At 38.4% G+C, this 22,387-nt stretch overlaps 1 protein-coding gene across 1 annotated transcript; it reads right to left on the bottom strand.

The window, feature by feature from the left end:
• Positions 1-7,699: 7,699 nt before the first annotated feature.
• On the bottom strand, positions 7,700-21,774 carry LOC114472617 (transcription factor HIVEP2-like). Its single transcript, XM_028461933.1, has 5 exons — positions 21,721-21,774; positions 14,501-14,624; positions 14,340-14,411; positions 11,860-12,431; positions 7,700-7,924 (listed from the first exon to the last, which is right to left on the bottom strand). Exons 2-5 carry the CDS (start codon positions 14,529-14,531, stop codon positions 7,700-7,702), a joined length of 900 nt encoding a protein of 299 aa, XP_028317734.1. The 5' UTR covers positions 14,532-14,624; positions 21,721-21,774.
• Between the last annotated feature and the right edge of the window lie 613 nt (positions 21,775-22,387).

Here is a 22,387-nt window from a genome sequence, read left to right as displayed (position 1 = left end):
TGGGTGAGGGGGGAAGGAAGGGAACAGGGAAGAGAGGGAGTCAGGGTATTACAATGGAAGGGTTTTATAGTTGTGCATATTGTGCTTATTGTGTTGTATAATCAGTTCAGCAAGTGTGGAGAAATTGAAGAGGGTGACACAGCACCCAGCTCAAGTATAATGGTGGTGAGCAGAGGGAAGGAGTGAGTGGTTATACCTAAAACTGGTATTTGGGATCAACGTGTCAAAGGTTAAGCCCAGTACAAGTTTTATCCCACAGTACTAGTGCGTCCACCACCAATGTTTGAGCTAAAACCGCTACTGTGAACCAGGCTCCGCCCCGGACCCCAAGATGCAGCCAGGTCGGCAGAGAAACAACCTGGAGCCAAGGAGCCCCAGGCCACGCCTTCATGACCGAGCAGCCCAGCCACCCCTCACCCTCTATGGACGCCCAAGAGACCCCAGGCCGAAATGCAGCCACCGCCCCCCACACACACACCTAAGAAAGCCCCAAGGAGCCGAGGACCAGCGCACCCCGCCGCCGACCCCAACCCCGAGGCCCCCCACCAACGCCCACCTCAATATTTGATGAACTTTAAGCTTTCATCTTGTTTTTAATGGAATAAAATATACAGTAGAAGCAGTAAAAGTAAACACAACAATAAACAAAACAACAATACATTGATAAACGTTAACAACACATATACATACTGTATATACAATACATTATAATACAAAGTTAGCGAGTGGCAATCAATGACTTGCAGGAGTTTTGGGTCATTTTTAATTTAGTTTGTGGTCACGCTTGATTTAATCTGGTTTTGATTATTTTATGATTATTAATGTACTGTATTGTTCATATTCAGGGCTCTTATTGTGTAGGGGCAGAAGTGGAAGTTGAAGGACAAAAATGGAGTTGTCTGTTTAACCAAACAAAGTGGAGTTAACATTTAGCAGGAAGTTCAAACCAGAATTAGTGTTACGTTAAATAACTGAAACATGCTCTCATCTCATCCTGGCGTTTCGATGACATCACTACACAATCAGGGACGACACCACATTCACACAAAAATGCAGGCGTGTCATTGCAGCCACATTCTTCATTCCAAATCAACAACAAACTCTAGGATAGAATAGATAGCTCACATCTAGTAACCACTGACATGTGGATGTGTTGTTGTTGACTCACCATGGAGCCCTGATATGACTGACCTGAAGATTAAGAACCACATTTGTTGACGAGTAGATGGAGCTGTTCTATCTTATATCTTTGCATCATTATCCCACCACTCATTTCCCTGCATATGTTTTCATGTTGCCATTTGTTTTTGTGACTGACTACTTATTATTACTATTTTCACTTCACAGCCATGAACCTTTTATAACTCACACACCAGGGGTGGACTGGGACAAAAATGCCAGCCCTGGCATTTTCTTATCCAGACCAGTCCACTACATTATCAGTAGACACCATGGAGAAGCTGTTATTAAGTCAGTGATGCTTAACATGTGGCTTTTTATGTCTTCATTTTGATTATTATTCCCCAGAAAACCTTAAAAGGGGACATTTTTAACCCCTTTTTACCTATTTCCATTTGCAACTTGTTTGTCCAATTTTTTATCTTTATCTACCTTTTGTCAATAAATAGCCCTTTTTTCTTTTTTCTATTTTTTGCCAATTTTTGCAAGTTATCTCTGACACTTTTAGTCCTTTTTTATTGTTTTTTGGGCCCTTTTCTTCCAAATAAGCTAACTTTTGCCCAATAAATACCAGTTGTTTCCCTTTTTTCCCTACATTTAGCTTCTTTTTGTTCCAAATTTTACCCTTTTTCACTATAGTTTGGCACATTTTGCTCTTTACCATTACATACCATCTGATTTATCTTTATTTGCCTATTTTTTGGCCCCTCTTGACTGCTTTTGGCACATATTTTGGTCACTTTTCACTCTTTCCTTGCCACGTTTTGAGAGGTGTGAAAGTTCTGCAAGGTAGGGTCATGACAGTGCATGTCTGCAGCCAGACTCTCGTGATGTTTTTGCCACTTTTGGCCCATTTTTGGCCACATGTTACCATGTCTGCCTCCATTCGCTCTTCCAAAAGAAAATTGAGGCATTTTATTGCCTGGATTTTACATTGATTAACTTAAAAGTCAAAATTTTGCAGAACTTAAAAGGTTGGATGACTACTTGTACGTTTTGATGACAGTTAAATTGCTGTATGAATTAAGTTCATTTTTAATAATCCCTATTTGAAACAACGGAAATAACTTTATCACTCTCAGCATGTAATTACTTAATTATAATAAACTGCACTTAAATTGTTTTAAGTGCAGTTAAGTAAAATTATGCTAGCATATAAACAAATGTAGTTCCATTTACTCAAAAAATATTAGTATTACAGTTGCTCAAAAAGGAAGAACACGTTACACCAACTTGACCACAAGTTAGTAGAACTTTTCCAATAACTTTGAGTATAAACGATCTATTTAATTACTCTGAACGTTGAGTTTCGAAGTGCACTATTATTAAATCTGCATTATAAACACAAGATTAATGGCAGCACAATTACTCTTTAACTGTCTGATCCGTTACCACCTCATATATATATATATATATATATAATTATATATATATATATATATATTATATATATATATGTTTATTTATTTATTTATTTAAGAGAGCATAGTGCATTCATGCTTCTCGGTAATAGTAAAAAAAAAAAAATAAGTACATAGAACGTGACATAATAAACAACAACAATAGAGACAGAATAAATAAATAAATGAATAAAGAGGCATTGTATTGTATAAAGGAAATGAAAATAATCTAAATCAGTCTAGATTAAATAGGTGACAATGCAGTCAGAATTCTAATCTTTAAATAGTTCCATATCTTCCACAACAGTTCAATTACTGGACATTCATAAAATAAATTCAGTATATTGACTTCAGTTGTTTTGCAAAAATAAATATTACTTATCTCAGCAAACTTTGAAATGTAAGACGTCGTGGGATAGATATTATTGATTATTTTATACTGCATTTCCTTTATCTGGATTAACAAACACTGCAAACCTTCAGTGGATGACGTCATCGCTCTCAGCAGAGGCCAGATTTCCTTTTCAGCTGCAGTCTTCTGCCACCTAGTGGTTAAAAGCACATACTTCATCTCTGGGAAACAGACCTGAGCTAATGATACAATACCACAGAAGAAGAACAGTGTGACGTATAGAAAGCTGTTAAAGCATTAGAGTCAGCATTATATCAGACATATCAATCATAGTACTAGTGCTGAAATTTGGACTATGTCTACTCTGGTTTGGTTTCCTAGTGCACGATTAGACTCTACGAGTGATATAAAAAGTGTCAATAGAAAGCATCATATGCTAATAAGGAGGCGGGTAAAGTAAATTCAGGATTTCCATTTGCAAGCTCCTTGATTTAAACCAATCAGGGAGCTGGGTTTGCTTTTAATCCCTCCTACTTCCTGTACATTGGGGCTACTAGAACTAACTAGTGAATCTTTTCGCTTTACTAGTACGACTAGTCAGTGACGTGCAGTCAGGGTAGGCAAGGTGGGCAGTGCCTACCCAAGGGTGAATTGATATTTTGATTATTTGTTTTAACTCATTCAGTGCCAGCCATTTTCAGAATTTCTACCCCCCTCAGTGCCAGCCGATTTTGAGCATTTTGACTGATTTTTAAAGACCCACAGAATATTTTCTACTATGACTATCTGAAATCTGACACCGGATTCTGAAAGATTGAAGCCTCTACTTTCATCAAAAAAAAACACATTTGTTTCTGGCTTGTTTCGTTCTTTTGTAATCAGCCGTTGAATAGAGCAAGTTTTACACAAATCTTCAGTTTCAGAGCAAAAAGCTGAGAAAAAAGCCTTTTTCTAAAAAAAAAAACCCTGTCAGTGACTTTAAAGCTGTTTTTTTTTTTTTGCTTTAGTGACAACTCTAACATCTGAACATTGTTTCCTTGTATAAAACATTAAAAAAAAAAAAAACACCGAGACCGGGCTTTTGATGGCAAAATTATTATTATTTTGCTATCTGGGTCAGAGGTGAATGAATTTCTTACTGTATTTTGGCGGTTAGCCCGGTTAGTTGATGGTTTTATCTCACGATCACAACATTATCAATAATCTACTCAGGTCCACACATGTTCTGTGTTAGTATGTGGTGTTGTGAGCTGCGTGATACTTCACATTATCACTCTGTAGCGCCATAACCTCCCTTATTCCTGCTTCTTCCTGCTTTGCTGGGTATCATCAGTGGCTAATCTCTCATCTAAAGGTGCACTGCTGCTATCTTCTGGGCACAGTTGGTCACTACAACACCCCACAGTTTAGATATTGACGAGGGACCTCCACCAGGGTGTTTTCTAGTAATCCCCGTGAAAAAAACGCAAATGACGAGTGTCTCGTCAATGGCACTGGGCGTTTGGATTTGAAATGATGAGCTGAGTGAGTTAATTATAATATGAATATAAATTGTTTATTTTTCCATTTCCGATAGCCTGCAGTACCTATAGGTTTGAAAGTGTCAGCATTTTGTGCTTTTCATAGCCCAAATGACTAAATATTGCTATTTCCTGGTACGGCAGACACGCTGCACAGTCTCACTCCGCTGTAACGCAGGAGGAGGAGCCAGGAGGAGGCCACACCCTCTCCCAAAGGCACATTGCTGCGCTGCCTCTGTTCCCATAGTGTGTTTTTTTGTGTTTGCGCATGCGCAATCAGTTCCCCAAGATGAAAACCATTTTTGTAAAGAGGCAGCTTTCTACGCTGCCTTTGGACGTAACCGCGCTATGCTAAATGCTATAAGTACGTTCACAGTGCATTAGTGAATTGATAGAGTGTGGCTGCTGTTACGTTCTAGCGAGTGAGTGGGATAACACTACAGTCAGGATGACAGCACTAGAAACAATAAATAAACTTTCTTTTGAGGAAAAACAACAGCTTTTAAAAGATGGGAGACCAACACCTGAGCTACCAGACCTTCAGCAATGGTAAAGTCAGAAAATGTTTCATACTTTTCACAGTGAATGGTACAAAAGGAAGGATTGGCTTTGTGGATGCTCCTCACTGAGGCTGTTCTGAGCTGTTGTCGTCATTTTGTGTTTCCAACACAAACAACGAATGCGCTGCCGTGTCATGAGATATATCTTGTTGGGAGAGTATGGAGGCTATATTAAATAATTGTTCATGTTTCTTTAATGGTGTTTTACAATCTTGATTTTGTTAGATTAACACTTGCCAGCAGAAACATATGAAATTGTCTATGGTGTCGACATTTGTAACGCCCTGCCTCCCCAACCCTCGTGCTCACGAAACATCACTGCTACTAATTGACTAAAAAAAAGTCTACTAGTGAGATCTTTTAAGTGTATCATTACTAGTAAAAACCCAGAGCTTTACTAGTACTACTAGTAAAATAAAATTATTCTACTAGTTGACAATTTTGCTTTACTAGTAAGGTCTACTCGTGCCTTAGTGCACCAAAAAACCCGTATTAGTAGAACTACTAGTACACACAAACTCTCCCTAGTAGTGCTAGTAGTACCAGTTAAGCCAAAACTTGTATGAGAGGTTATAATCAAATTATAACCAAATCCTGTGTCCTGAATGGTTGTAATATTTTCAAAAGCCAATGGCAAGCCTGGAGTGGCTTTTCCTTGCCCGAGATAGTTCACAATGTCAGGATAAGTCACTCCTGGGAAATAAGAGACATCTTCATTCCATTTGTCAACAGGAACGTTGTAGTGGTCATTCCCACCGATCAGACCCAGTTTCTCCTTGTACCCACTTCTCTCAGCCTCTGATAATGTCAACATAATCCGTGGCCTCCGACATATTGAGGTCAAACGTAGACGACCTTTGACAAACGTTTAGCACATGGGCTGCTTTCAATATGTCAAAAAATAACACTATTATTCAAGTAAACACACCCACGCAGGTGCATCCGTATAGGGCCGTCATCTTCCAAGATGGCGCTGGGTCAATGTGCCGTGACGTCAGTCGCAAGGGTCTATAGGCAAATACTGGTAATGCTGACCGTGCAACAGGATATTGCAATATAAAAACGTCACAAGATAGATAGTTTATGGTACAAGTGGTATCGCGATATTTTGACACAAGCCTTTCCGTCTCGGCTGCATCTGTCTCAACCAAATGAGTTTGCGTTTCCAACTGCAGGCGACAGTCAATAATCAAAGACGTGCTAATATTGATTAAAAAAAAAAAAAAAAAAAAAACTAATGTATGAGCTATATCTTAATCTGTTCTGTTTTAATGTTTTAAAAAACTTGTCATGCAAAGTTCATGCACATTTTTTTTAAGAATAACCCGATGACATTATTTGGCAATTATCAGTCTCTGTTTTTGTGTTCTATTTGCAGAGTAGCACTTTTTACACTTTAGGAAAAAGTCTTATTGTTTATTGTATATTTTATATTCACTTGTGTTGGGGGAAAAGTCATACCCAGAGTATTTTTTATTTAGCTCAATTTTGTTCTACATATCTGTGTATAATGTGTTTTTTTATCAATGCCCTTTAACTGAAACCACTTGGCATGTATACTCTTGCAGTTATATATTACCATAGAGGTACACTGCACCATTTACAGTATCTTTGTGTTCCATTCGTCTCTACTCGTCTCCACACCTTCTGCCAGTTGTTTAGATTTGATTGGCTGTAGAAAAGAACAAAATCCGCTTCCCAATCAACACACGCTCCACAGGGTTTGATAGAAATCTGTAAAAATGGACCGTTTAATGGTAAACATGAAAATGACAGTGACTGTATCAGTTATAAAAGCAACAACACAAAAAATACCTGCATTTGTTTATGAAACAAAAACAGTAGTGTAGCTACCATGGTGAAAAGCTGAAAGGTGTTTCCACGGGATATCAAATGGTTCATCAGTGCAGACCAAATGTCTCCACTGAACTTGAAGAATCGTAGATCATTACCCTGCTTCGTTAACACAAAGACAACAACAGCAACAAGAAAGAAAAGGACTAAGAATATGTCATCATCATCACCACCATCGTCATCATCATCATCATCACAGTCTTTAAGAATGATATTTTCAAACCACAATGGTGACATAAAATTGCACTTCAAAATACTGGTTGGGTTGAATAAATATGTGTGGTACCTTTCTATATTCATCTTGGTAATACAGTACAATAACACAGCGATCATATATTAGAGCTGTAAACAGGGCTGATAGGGAAACCGATAAAAACTTTGTCTATTTTCATTCCAGCTGCTTTTGCATATAGTACAGAATTTGCATAATAGCATATAAATAAAAACACCGATGACATCGAACAAGAGGGTAAAAAAGATTTACAAAACATACTGCATATCTAACATAGTGTTTATATATATATATTATTCGTATATTACATAACAGCGTCATTCAGAAGCGGTGTTCAAGTGCTCTCGTCGTGGGCTCAAATGTCTCCACACTGGTCTCTAAGTCTGTTTGCACTGTCCCTTCGGGCTCCGCCTCCTATCAGAGCTGAGTCTGGGTAGGCGGAGCCTCTTTTTGGCCTTGGTTACTTTGAGAATCAGGTGCGACTGTGCTCAGCTCGGGCTCTGTTGGCCATTTTGTCGGACTTGACGGTTGCTGATTGCCAAAACAATCTGGGCTGGGTGTGTGCGGCCGAGCCTCGGGGTGTGCGTGGCTGGAGGGTGACGTCAGTGTGACGAGGGGGCGCTGAGGTGGCAGCGGGCTGCTGTGGAACTGCTCCTCAGGTTGTACAGAGGGAGGGTGGAGCGCGGTTGGATCATGTGAATTCCTCCGATGGGAATCAGGAGGCTCAGGGCTCTGCTCGGCTGCTGCGAGTGCAGAGGGAGGTGACTCAGCACGTGGGAACCTCGAGGTCGCGAAGCATTAGAGGAGATGTGGTTGTCCTCCATAGGCTGGAAGAATGAAAAAATCACCTGAATAACGTTACATTTTCAATTACCCATGTTCAATTACCCATGTTCAATTACCCATGTTCAATTACCCATGTTCAATTACCCATGTTCAATTACCCATATTCAATTACGATTACAGTGACCAGCATTTTTTTCAATTACAATTAACATACAACTGTTTTTTATCCTCAGAAAGTAAATTACAATTACGTTCTCAATTACTGAGCCTGAAATAAAAAACCTAATAAAAGTTAACCTTCCTCTTGTGTTAGCTTTATGTTAGCATCTCTTATGCTAACGGGTCCTAAATCAGCTGTAAAATACACTAAAAACACATCTATCATCTAATTTCTTATAATATATAAATAATAAACAATTGTACATTTGACAAACCCTTTATTTTATTCAGACGCCTTTGTGGAAATTAGTTTGAATTGTGCAAGATCTGATCTCTTCCTTTTTAGGTTTCTACATGAGATGTTTACTGTATGTAAGGTAACCGTGGCAACATTTATTAGCAAAAATAAACATGGGGGGTGAAAGTAACTAGTAACTTTTACTTTGAGTACTATTTAATTAGGCTACTTTTTACTTGTACTTGAGTATTTTATGTATGACTTACTTGCACTTGTGTACAATTTCAATCAAGTAGCAGTACTTCTACTTGAGTAGGATATATCAGTACTTAAACACATAGAATGGTGTGTTATAGGGCGATGGTGCCACTGTTTTTGATTTACATTTATTTATTTACTATTCATATATACTCACAAATAACAATTATTACACAGTATAAACAAACTGTGTATTGTGTGCTGTATCTTGGTATGCAACATATGGCATAGTTTTATACCATACAGGTAGAGCTTTTCGACTGACCACATTCTAACATCACCTCTGTAACCACATGTCCATATCTAACCATTATATAATCAGATAAAGCAGTTTAATGGTTTTTTCTTCTATAGCGGCCGCATTTACATGGGAGCTTTAATTCCTCTTTAAAGCAGAATAAAAGTTAATTCTTCCTTAACCTGACCTTGTAAACACTTAATTCCTATTGCTAATTTAATTCCGGATTAAACTTAATTCCGAATTATTTGGCTGGTTTATTCTGTTTTTAAATCTGAATTAAATACTTCCTCTTTCTTGTAAACAGTTAACAACACTTAATTCTGCTTTAAGTTAATTCCAGTCGTTTTGCGCGTGCGCGACTTGCGGCGATGACGCGCTGGGTGACGACATAATCAAACATGGCCGCCAGGAATAGAGCCGATACTATTTAATAAGAGCCTTAAAAGACATGGATATAATGAAAAAAGGGGAATGAATGGAGGCATAAACACGCGGACATTAACACAGACATATGGACTTATTACACACATGGAGATCAGTAAACGGAACGGCTTCATTGGACGGGTGATACTAAGACCCGGAGACGGAATCAATGCGTCCCAATACTGATACACAGGCTGTAATATCACCAAGTTAATCATTTGGTTGTTAGAGCTACTATCTTTACCAGGAAGCAACTGTTTATTCCTGGTTATTGTTTTCCAGAGTTTTACTGGGATTTATTTCTGGTGATTAGGTCGTATCTCTCTTCCGCTCTGTGGACCAAAGTGTGTTATTGTCCAGCTGTTGCTTCAAAACTACAATCAAAATAAAGGTAAAAACAGTTCTCATGTGTGGTCTTCTGTGTTACAGCCAACAATAAAAATGTTTGTTGTGTTTTTTCCAATAGTCGTGACACGTCGTGTTTGCCCCCTGTCCAATTAGAGCCCTTCCCAACCCCAAGACCTAAAGTGGAATTAACTAAAGCCGAACAAACTGGTTTTCCATGTAAACCTCAGTTCAGGAATTACTATTACCATGTCTTTTAGAATTTAAAAACATACAATGTTTTTCTCAAATCTCACTTGATTTGGTGTGGGTAAAACTGGTAAATGACTGGTGTTTAATAGTTGCTGTTTTTTGTAGTATAGTAGGTGTGAATTTAACTTTAGATCGCCAAATATCAAATAACACCTTCGTTGGACTTCTTCCTCCTTACGTGTGACTTTTTGTGCTGTCAAAAGAGGATCCCAAGAGACCCGTGGTGAAACGCTGAGGTTTTTTTTCAACAAACTGGCCAAAAGTTGACAAGTATTTTCTGGTCATTTTTAAATAGGTTGAGCTAAGACATTCACCCATGTTGTTCTTGTTCAAATGTGGTTCCAATCTTTGGTATTTAACTGTCAACCAGATTCTCATTTTATCAGCGGCTTCCCTGGAAAAACAAGTTGTTACTATTTGAGAGCTCTCCTGCAATATTTTAAGCTTTTAGAGCAACCGGCTCTGTATGGACTGATATTAAACAAGAGAGCTGCCTTTCCTTCCCTTTCCAATAAATGTGTGACTTTGAAATAACCACAAATGTACCAGCCTATCTATATTTGCCCACCGTGTTGACTGTCTGGGATTAAACGTAGCCAAACAAGATTGGCTCTGTGAGCCCAAACAGGTTTATTTAGACATGGCTACACTAACAGACGTGTATCAAGTCACAGACGAGCAACTATCTGAGGCTCAAACAAAAGCCAGAACCAGTGGTAAGCTTCTACAAAGGAAAAACATTGTGATTAAAGTGCAGAAGTGAACAAAGGCCGGGAGACGGATTGCAAGGTTGCGTATATGGCTGAACGATTAATTGCATTTGGGATAAAATCGCAATATGATAAACAAAAACACAAAGGCTGCAATTTTGAAAAAAAAAAAATTCTGGCCACGTGACTTACGAGCGGAGCAGCGCAAAGCAAAGCAAGCTTTGGAGGTGTAAACGCTGCTTTAACCTGTTGCTCAACGGCCTCAGGCTCGACAGACGCCGACACAGCACAAAGTTTAGAATCAAAGAGGAGCAGCGCATCAGTTACTGTATGTGGAATTATTTTGGCTGTAAAAAAGAAGATGCTGCGCTACCCCGCAATGACGCATCTCTCGGCCCGCTCTGAGGACCACGACGGACTCGCCGCGGGCGCGCTCGTGGGGTTGTATGGGCGTCCACGACGGTCTCGCCCCGGCCATCGCCCTGACCAAAGCTGCCCTGTACTGCCTACAGTGTTGTGGCAGCCGCTGTTATCTGTGAGGGGATATGGGTGAAACGCGGAGGAAATAATTTCACTGTGATGTGATCAATAAGTTTAGTGTGTTGTGTGCTGCTGTTATTGAAAGAATATAATAATTTTATTAGTGTTTTCCTTTTTACGGTTTAATAATACACTTGTTTATTTTGTGTTTATTGTGACTTTTATTGACCTAAAATATGTGCAATTTGTACATATTTGTTCTCCTTACTTTTCCTTTAGTTTAGTTTTTAATTCTGTTTGGGAGAATTGTGTTACGTTGTCATGGTGAATGCTTACAAGACTGTAAGTAGAGGGGTTGTTTTCTAAGTAAGAGGTTGGAGGTTCGATCCCAGTCTATACCGGTCTATGTGTCGAAGTGTCCTTGGGCAAGACAATGGACCCTAAATTGCTCCCAGTAGTTGACCAGCGCCTTGCATGGCAGCTCAATCCCATTGGTCAGTGAATGGGTGAATGAACTGATATTGTAAAGTGCTTTCAAACTACTTCAGTGTGGGGATAAAGCGCTATATCAATCAAGTCCATTTGCCATAACTGTAATTGAAGTATATAAATAAACTGTCTTTAATATTAATTAATGCTTCATTTTCCTTTATCTTAACATAAGTGTAGCCTATAAGAAAGAATAATTTATGTAAAATACATATATCTTTTATTAGAACACAATACATTGATTATGTTTGTTGAAAAATGCATGAGAAGAGAACCTTGAAAAAATAATTGCAATATTGAGGGAAAAAAAATTGCAATTAGATTATTTTCCAAAATCGTTTAGCCCGAGTTGCTTATCGAGATATTTGTGAAAGCACTCACCAGTCTGGCTGTAGTCGGTCGGTCCCTCAGATGGAAACACGTTTGACACTCAGCAGGAACGTCTGCTAGGGAGCCTCGAGGCCCAGAGGAGCCCAGCCCCAGAGACTGAACCATGACTGGAGAGGCTGGTCTCTGAGGCTCAGATGAGACATGACAACCAGATGGTGAGATGGACGATGTGGGAGCAGGGGAATGGCTAGGTGATGGGCTAGCTGGTGGAGACGTCTCCCTTCTTGGAGCCATGGATTCAGCACATGGAGAGCGCGAGCCTCTAGAGGGCAACAACGTCGACGCGTCATAGTGTCTGCGGGCGAACATGGTCCTCCTCGCACTGGCTGACATCCTGGTGGTAGAATCCTTCGGTTTGTGGCTGTGCTCGCCTTGCGGATTTCCCAAGTGGCCTTTTTCCCTTTCCATCTGAGATCCCTGAGCCACTGTGATCTTGCTGTCTTCATCATCAGCGATAGACTTTATGTTTATGTTATCATCGTCATGATCTGCATCTCCTTCCACGTGAAGAGATTGAAGGTCTTGTTGTTGATGATGATGCACAGATTGTCTATCACGGCCTCCTAGGACAGAAAAAGGAATATCTTAACACTTTGTTTAACTTCAATGACTTTCTTACACGTTATGAATGCAAAATTATAATTTCAATGATGATGTCCAGAACAAATGAGAAATTGATGAGCCTTAAAAATAGAAAAGCAAAGATTAGTTGGAAAGGTTTTGGTGAGTGAAGCTTGTGTTGGTGCATTGGTGCGGGCATGTATGGATGCTAATGAAGATGGTTCATTTACAATGATGCGACAGGATGAAAATCTGAAAGGTTTTCGGCAATTTAACCAATGTTATACAACTAATTGGACAGAGCTTTGCAGTGTATATGAACATTGACCTGGAGCATACATGGAACACCTCTGACAAACTCCAGGGTTCTCGCCAGCGTTGTTGAGCGTAGGGGCCCCCGACGTTGTAATTTGCTCCATTATGGAGCAATGGCACCCCTACGCTCCGTTTTCAGCAACGTAGGGGAGATTTTATGTTTTTTTTTTCGTTTATTAATCAGCATCGTTGTAATAAGTGTTGCACAAAAGGGACTTCCAGGTGTGCACGGGTTGTTTTAACTCTCTTTTTAATCTGCAAAACCCAGAACCACATCCATCTTTTTAATACAGGCGACTTCCTCGGATGCTTCCATCTTTACCTGACGACCCCGAGGACCCCTGTTACCACTTAGCTGCCTCCGATGTTGCATGTGTAATCGTAATTAACGTCCAATAAAAACAGTGCAGCTTCAACCAGACGGAGTGTGTAACGGCACATGAAGCTGCTCGTCATGTTTCTCACTCACAACAGATCATTCTACATGTGCGCGCACGAATGTGAATACCGTCTGGTTGAAACGAGTTCTGGCTTCAAGAGACATCGGCTTCATTCGTGTCGGACGGGTTCGGGTCATGTTCTCTCAGGCTGGGCTCAGGTTTTCTTTTTCCGGCACTATTAAAGCTCTACTGTATGCTTACTCGGCGTGTGTGTATGTGCATTCTCCACGTGTGCGTGTGTGTTTTTATTCCAATATTACTACAGGTTCTACATAATATCTCATTTAAATTTGAAAAGCACGTCTTGGATTCAGTCTTTTGAATAAAAAGTTATTCCTTGTCTCTACAGGGTGTGTGAGTATTATTAGTGGAGGACCTATCAAGCATGAGTAACTCTCTAAACTCCATTCATCATCACCTTCATCTATTCAACATCCAGCCTGTCATGCCCGATCCGTTAGATCTCGGAAGCTAAGCAGGTCTGGGCCTGGTTAGTAGTTGGATGGGAGACCACTGAGAATTCCAGGTGCCACAGTGGGGTGGCAGTCACCCAGTGGTATTTGTCATTGTGCCCTTGGGCAAGGCACTTCACCTACATTGCCTAGTATGAATGTAGTGTGTGAGTGAGTGTTGGTGGTTGTTGGGGGCCGATGGCGCACTATGGCAGCCTCGCTTCCATCAGTCTGCCCAGGGCAGCTGTGGCTACAATAGTAGTTTACCACCACTAAGTGTGTGGAGTGAAAGAATAATGCCTTAATTCTGTAAAGCGACTTTGAGTGTCTATGATAAAGCGCTATATAAAAACTGATGCATTATTATTATTATAACTTTTAGCTTGAAAAAAAAAAACAACTTTAACTTTACTTTAATAAATTTGGCACTCAGTGTTATAAATTAAAAATTTTCCATGCGATTCCCTTATGCTGTAAAAATTCTGTGAGTTCACTCAGATAGACAATGTTCTGCTTTCAACACGTCCCTTAAAAGTAAAACTACGTCTACTTAGACAGCAACACCCAGGATGAACCAATGGATATTAAAATTGATTTTTTATTTATTTTTTTATTATTATTTTAGTTCACCTCTTTTGGATGTAAATACTCTTAAATCAATTAAGAAACACTTCATCAGTTCATAATAGGTTGACATTGGTACCATCATGTGTGTTGTCTGGTTGATGGCTGATGTCTTTTCTGAGTTCCTCTTGATGTTCTGCTGGAGTGCTCCCTGAAAAAAAGGACATTGTTCGAGTGTTGACCTGTCAAACTATAAGTTTTGATTTAGAAATCAACACCAATGCTTCCATTAGTTCATACCAGCAGCTTTCAAAGGCTCCAGCAGCCACATGGAGGTGAGTCTGTGGAGCCCACACTGGTGATTTCACACTGGTTTTTCTCTTCAACTCCATCACACACCAAACTGTACCCCTCATTTGGGCTGCTGCTGAGGAAAGCCGATTTTTTGTTTAGTTTTTTTTTTTTAGAACTTTTTATTTAGAAACTTTTTATTAGATTTTTTCCAGAAAATAGAACTTATCAGTGATATAAAATAGTGGTTCTCTAATTTACCCCCTTTCTTATTTTTAAATCCAAGTACCCCTTTATCCGACTACAACATTTTGCTCAGAATTTGTGAAATAAAAACTATAGAGCATAATGCTGGAATGAATTAGTGAAAGCACATTTTAAGGAATCTCATTTTGTAATTAAGAGGAACGAAACATTATTAGTGCCACCTTAACAGATTTATTTCTATAGATTTTTATCATTTATGGTCATCGCTCTCCTGATGTGGGACCAAGACTGACTTATGTATTTTCAGTTCATGTTCTAATCAGATCATAATTTTGTGTGTTTTAGTGTCATTTTGCGTGTTTTTGGTGTAATTTTGTGTTTTTTAGTGTATTTTGTTGTTTGTCTGTTCTCTTTATATTCAGTATTTTTCTCTTATTTGTGTGTTTTGTTGTCGTTTTTGTGTGTTGTTGGTATTAAATAAAATTCTAATGGATTAAATTTTCTCTCAGTGTGTTTTTGTTGTTTGTGTCATTTGTATGTTTCTCTGTTATTTTTGTGTATTTTCTAGTGATCTTGTGTATTTTCTCTTTCTCTCAAGTACCCCTGTAGTGCCATCACGTACTCCCATTGAGAAACACTGATGCAAAACAAAGGGAAAAAAAAAGGTACAAAATAGGTTGTATACATACAGTCTATTTAGCCGAATAAACCAATAAACGGTAAAACGGGACCTTATCCATCACTCAAAGTACAACCTCAACAAGCCAAGCAACATTATCAGGTATTTCCAAAGAGGTCCATTTTCAGCTGTAACGGTGCAGTCATTTTTTCAAAAGATACACCTGTCTGGACCTCTGCTTCCACTAAGGTGAGGCAAGGCAACATTTTTGCCTTATAGCACATTTCATACACAAGGCAACTCAATGTACTTTACATGATCAAAAAGCTTAAAACAGCTTAAAATCAATAAGAACCTTAAAAACAGCAGCAAAAATCATCAGTAAAAACAATAAAAAATATATCAACAAACATAACCAAAAATCTCCCTCTCAATAATACACAGTAGAGAAAAAAGTAAAAAAAACACATTGGATGCTGACTCAGCTCTGCAGGCAGTTTGTTCCACTTCTTTGCAGCATAACAACTAAAAGCAGCATCACCATGTTTACTGTGAACTCTGGGCTCCACTATCTGACCTGTGTCATAGATCTGAGAGACCTACTGGGTTCAGACTTGACCAACATCTCACTGATTCACACATGCTTCACCAGCAGCAGAACTTTAAAGTCTATTCTGAGGCTGACGGAGCCTGTGTGTGTTGTTTTGTGTTGTAATTGCTGTTGTGTGTAACGACTTTAAAACTGGAGTAATGTGTTCTGACCCCTTTTTTCTGGTTAAAACCCGAGCTGCAGCGTTCTGAATCAGTTGTAGCTGTTTGATATAGACCATTATATTAGTCCAGTCTGCTGGAGATAAAAGCATGGACCAGTTTCTCCTGATCTTTCCGAGTCATTAAACCTTTCACTCTGGAGATGTTCTTTAGGTGGTAGAAGGCTGTTTTTGTGATAGATTTGATCTGAATGCTGAATGTCAGATCTGAGTCAATCAGAACACCAAGGTTTTTGACTTGGTCTTTAGCTTTTAAAGATCGACACTCAAGATACTTGCTGACAGCAGTCCTCTTTTCCTTGTTACCAAAGACAATCACCTCCATCTTGTCATGATTTAGTTGAAGGAAGTTTTCACTCATCCAGCAGTTTACTTTTTCTAAGCAGTCACACAACACCTCAATGGGACGATAGTCATCTGGGTTCAGTGACAGATATAGTTGTGTCTCATTACAGTTTTTTAAAATTTGTCCTAAAGGAAGCATATAAAGGCTAAACATAACGGGTCCAAGAACAGAGCCCTGAGGAACCCCACGGGACATTGGTAATCTGTCAGATTCAAAGTTTGCTTACAAAATAACTTTGCTATTCCAAGTAGGACTTAAACCATTGCATTACTGTTCCATTTAGTCCAACCCATATTTGCTATCTGTGCAACAAAATTGTATGATCTACAGTGTCAAATGCAGCACTTAGATCCAATAGAATGAGAACAGATACAACAAATATTTTGTTGAATATTAAGAATTGACTCAGTTGGTTGAAGACCACCTTCCCAATGATCTTGGCCATGAATGGAAGGTTGCTGATTGGTCTATAGTTAGCCAGTATAGAGGCATCCAGTGATCTCTTTTTTAAACAGACCTTATTGGTTGTATTTTTTCATTGAAATATACAGCAAATTCATTGCATTTTCCAGTGACAGTAATTCAGGAGCTATCTGATCTGGTGGGGGGGGGGGGTTGTGAGCTTTTCAATTACAGAAAACTATGTGTGAGAGTTGTTGACATTTCTAGCAATAATTTCAGTAACTATTAAGTATTGCTGCCTTGCTTTGAACAAACCATCATTGAATTTACACAGACTTATTTTGTACAGTTCTGAATTAATTTGGAGTTTTGTTGTTCTCCATTTACGCTCAGCTCTTCTACAATCAGATTTCAAATTCTGCATTATCTCAGTCCTCCTCCATGGTGTTTTCTGTGTGTTTGGTTTACTCATACTTTTTATTGGAGCCACCACATCTATAACATTACAGACTTTTGTATTAAACTCATCCAAGACCACTCAAAGTAGGTGTCATCGCTATGGCTTCCATAAACTCTGCACGTGTTGTCATTTTTGTACTTTTTCTTAAAACACACAGATGTAGGGGGAACAGATGTTAGTCTCTAAGTAAAAAAAGATAGTAAGAGCTAAGTCTCTTACATCAACAGTAGAGATATCATTACTTCAGCAATGCTCGATGATATAACATTCTTCCATTTTGCCGTTACATTTATCTTGGCAACCGGTATGACCCCGATATAAGTCAAACAGTATATTTGAGGGGGTATCTCTTTTCATAATTTTCTCAATTTCGCCTTTTTACTTTTTATAAAAATACTCAAAATGACTCCAGAATAATACAAAACATCGACAAAAATACACCAAAACGCTTACAGAAAAACACATTACAAAAATTATGCAAAATGACAAAAATCACTAAAATGACGGGGAAGGGGGGGGGGGGGGGGGGGGACTATGCATAATTACTCCATTAACAGACAAAACTACAACTTTGTTATTTTTTGTGTATTCTTCTGTCATTTTCTGCATTTTTGTTGTCGATTTGTGCGTTTTTGGGGTCACTTTATGCATTGTTGTTTTATGTATTTTCCTGTCATTTTTGCAGTTTGTGTGTCTTTGGGAGCTGTGTTGTTTCTTTTTGTGTTTTTGTAGTCATTTTGTTTTAAGTGGTTGTTGTGTCTGTCTTTATTGTCTTTTTATGTTATACAAGTCCATTTGTGTATTTTTGGAATTTGTTGTGTACTTTGTGCATTTTGCTGTCGATTTGTGTGCATCAGAGTTATTTTGTGTATTGTTTTGGCTTTATATTCCTTCCAACTTCTTGAAATACAATTTATGGGATTTGATTTGGGGGCCACACAAAATTAAACCGAGAGCCCATGTCTGTATTACGGTATTAGATTCCAATTCCTATTTCTCCTTAATATTATAAGTATAAAAGTCTGATGAGTCTTTTATAGAAATGGGAGACATGTTAACGTAATGGAAGATGTTTTTCCCAGATATTGTTCTATATTGAATTGTTTAGTTTCAATAAACCTGTTGTTGATGCTGCTGCTCTCAGGATGACAGGAATGGCCATTGTGAGGATGAAAACACAGAAGGACAGACGGCAGGGCTCTTCAGTGCAAGTAAGAAGCTCTGTTAGTGGCTTTATTTATCTGCCCAGTGGAAGTGTGCAATCTGTTTTACCCTTCCTATACAGGAAGCTCACACTGAGGCAGCTGGTGTCCGGGGGTTCCACCCCTCCACATGCACTAAAGGGGACCCTCAGCTTTGCCTACTTCAGCTTCAACAGAGCAGCTTTCATAAACTAAAACCAGGCTCCCACCCTCCAACTGCCTGAAAAACCTCTTCACTACCACTGAGTCCAAACAAGACCCTGCCTACCATGCAGCATTAGGTCCCAGCCATTTAGCTGCAGCCGGCCAATAAAAACAGGTCAAAGATGGAGGGAAACCCAGGCCCAAAGCAGCTGCTGTTCCAAATAACACGAAAAAGGAAAACACGTTCATACAACAAACAACAGTTCCGGATATCATCGGCTGTTTTCCCTCTATTTTCACTGCAGACTTGATAAACAGAGTGGGTAACTTAATGGCGGCCTTGTATGATTTCTTTCAAACCGAATGAAATCTGCACTTACTCACCCACATTGGCACACACAAACACACAGTGGACATATATTTATGTCCACTGACAGGTGAAGTGAAATAACCCTTATTCAATCATCAGGACTGATTCTGGCTGCGATGTGTGTTAGTGAAAGCTTATGGTGGATGGATGTTTACATCAGACCTAGTTTGTTGCCCTCGGTCCCCATATTGATCAGAACTGTTGAAGAAGGGAAACAGTAGTGAACAGCCACTGCTTATAGATGATAATAGGTATAGGTATATGAGATATATATAAATAGGTACAGTATATGGGCGATGAAGGGTCTGTGGTCTGACCAATGGAGCAATGTTTCTCAAATTAGAGGAACGTGATGGCACTACAGGGGGGCACTTGAGACGAGAGAGAGAGGAACATTAGTAATGAAAGCATTTAAAATATGGTGTTTTATAATGTTTATTTTTAGTTAAAATTATAATCACACTGAATATTACCAGCAACTCACAACAAATGCACACAAAACAAGAGAAAAAAAATATTGAATAATAAAAAAAAAACAGACAAACAACAACCAAATACACAAAAACTATCACACTAAGAGAGAAAGATATTTACCATTACCAGCAACACACAAAACGACAACAAAGACACACAATAAATTGAGAGAAAAGATCCCTACAAAATACACCAAAATAACAGAGAAACATACAAAACCATATAAACAACCAAAATGACCACCAAAACACACTGAGATATAATAATTTTAATAATACCAAAACACAAAACAAGAGAAAAATATACTGAATAATAAAAAGAACAGATAAACAATAACAAAATTAAACCAAAATGACAACAAAAACATACACACTGAGATATAATAATTTACATATACCAACAAAACACATAAACTATACTAAAAACATCCAAAGTGGCAATAGAACATGATCTTGATTAGAACATGAACTGAAAAATCAAGGATCAGTCCTTGGTTTTCCACATCAGAAGGAGATGACTGTAAATGATGAAATGAATACTAAATATTCAGGCGGCACTGGAATACTGTTTTATTTCACTTATTACAAAATTAGATTCTATTCAACTTGTGTGTTATCACTCATTCATTCCATCATTATGATCTATAGTTGTTTTTTTTCACCAAAATTCTGAGCAAAATGTTGCAGTCGGACAAGGGTGTACTTGAATTTAGAAATAAGAGCCAAAAAAGAGCCAAAAGAGAAATAAGAGCCAAAAAAGTTTTGAGAAACCACTGCAATAGAGCATGTGCTATAGCTAAGCGCGGAAGAAGTAAATATTGGAGAAGACAAAAATGTTCTTAGATGCACACTGGTATTATAGCATATGGTGCACCAACCAAAACTTTATAAACTTAGTCATAACAGCTAATGGCCTTTCTATATGTCACTTACTTAACATATAGAAGTTTTTTTCATGCAATTAAAATCAAATTTACGATTAACCAGACAATAATCAAATGCATTACTTCATAGGCGACCAATCAGATCAAACGTAATGTAAGGTGTCAAAACAGCATTGAATGGAGGTTATTTTCTCAGTTAGTTTTCTCAGTTCATAAATGTAGAATTGTATTTTTATTTTGAATTGAATGAATTGTTTTATTTTAAAAAATAAATTAAAAAAAAGAACTGTAGATTTTGACAACCTTTTATTTTATACAGATGCATTTGTGGAAAATAAATGAAGTTCAAATTGTGCAACATTTGGGTCTCTTCCTTTTTACGTTTATACATGAGATGTTTACTGGATGCAAGGAAACCGTGGCAAGATTTATTACCAAAAATAAACAGAGGGGGTGAAAGTAACTAGTAACTTTTACTTTGAGTACTATTTAATTGAGCTACTTTTTTACTTGTACATTTTATGTATGACTTACATGTACTTTTACATTTGACAATTTTCAATCAGGGTAACAGTACTTCCTACTTGAGTAGGAGATATAAGTACTCTTTAACACCTCTGTCCACATCTCACAATGCAATGTTTTTCGATATTGTCAACAAACCCAGTATTAAAAGTTGAGATCAAAACAAACTTTCAAATGGCAATTTTCCAAACCATTTAACATTTGTTTGTGAGGAAAATATCTGTGATTTATGTATCTATGAGGCCTACGCTGTCTTTAGCTTGTTAAATGTATTGTCTCCAGCAGATTAAGAATTTTTCCATTAGTTCTTCAAACAGGCTCAGAGAAAGCACAAAAAAGGTGTGAGAATGATTCAATCCTTGTAAAAATCTAGGAAGAGCATCAATATGAGTCAGACCGCGGAATTGGTTTGCAGTCGTACACGAGAACCAAAAAGCAGTCATACACAGATGGTACAGCTCTGCACTGCCCTGTCCCTTTGCTGCTATCTCTGCTGCTATCTCTGGTCTAAACCACAATAAACTTGTCTGTACAAGTGACATTTTGTGAGTGAAAGGATAAATGAAGAGAGCAAAACTGAACCACGAGGGTGGACCAAGCACTTTGCCAGGTGTTGCATACGGTAAATTATACAAACACTGGGAAACGCTATTATAAAGACATAAATAACAGTAGATACATACAAAAATATTTGTAACAGAAGTCATGTTTCACCAAATAAACCCCCAACACACAATTAAAAGAAATATTAAAAAAAAAAAAAAAAAAAACATTGAGCTATCATGAGCTATTCCTTTTTAAATAAAGTTGATTCAGGTTCTTCTTACCCTTGCACGGAGATCCAATCTTTAGGTAGTCGGTTTTCTTTCTGATGGGTGAAGTGGACATCCTTTTTCCTCGTAACTCCTTTCCATCCTCTCCTCCCCTTTGTCTTTTGGCTTGAGTTGTTTTCATTGCGCCATCAGCAGTCCCTTCCCCGTTTTTCTCTTGGCCCTGCAGCCCGACCTGCTGTTTTCAACCTACACTCAAAAGAAACATGGGCAAATTCACCAAACCCTGCTCCAGTATGCCCGGGAGACAAAAATCAGAAAATCTCATTGAAAGATAGGCTTTATAGCATTTATAGCAAAATTCTTATATATTTTTTGGCCTCCATTGGTGTGTTACAAGGCCACATTCTCAAGTTTAATACCTTAGTAACTCACATTCGTATGGAATTCCAACCTCAAAGCTCAAAATGAGCTTATTATTTTAAATTTGAATAGTTACTATAATTTGTATGAATTAAAAGATGCTGGTTGAGTTTTACAGAATTAATCCAAGTGTGTCAATGTTATTACCTCTGTGGAGCAGGAGGTTTTGTTCTCCTCTTGGTCCATTGACTCAGACACTGCCATGGGAGAAACAGTGTATATAGAGGGACTGAGTCTCTGCTTTGCAGTGCAATAGGGGAGAGAGCTGTCCTTGCTGGAGAGGCCCAGGTGGGTTCGGATT

The sequence above is a fragment of the Gouania willdenowi genome, chromosome 11 (assembly GCF_900634775.1).
Source record: "Gouania willdenowi chromosome 11, fGouWil2.1, whole genome shotgun sequence".
Taxonomy (NCBI): Eukaryota; Metazoa; Chordata; class Actinopteri; order Blenniiformes; family Gobiesocidae; genus Gouania; species Gouania willdenowi.
This window is presented reverse-complemented; position numbering and strand designations above follow the sequence as displayed.

Bases quoted from the DNA above. Each gene is read 5' to 3' on its own strand.
- LOC114472617 (XM_028461933.1), bottom strand. From the start codon at position 14,531: ATGTGGCTGCTGGAGCCTTTGAAAGCTGCTG. The intron at 14,412-14,500 runs GTATGAACTAAT...CCTTTTTTTCAG, and splicing joins GGAGCCTTTGAAAGCTGCTG to GGAGCACTCCAGCAGAACAT. The intron at 12,432-14,339 runs GTACCAATGTCA...TTTCTGTCCTAG, and splicing joins ACCAGACAACACACATGATG to GAGGCCGTGATAGACAATCT.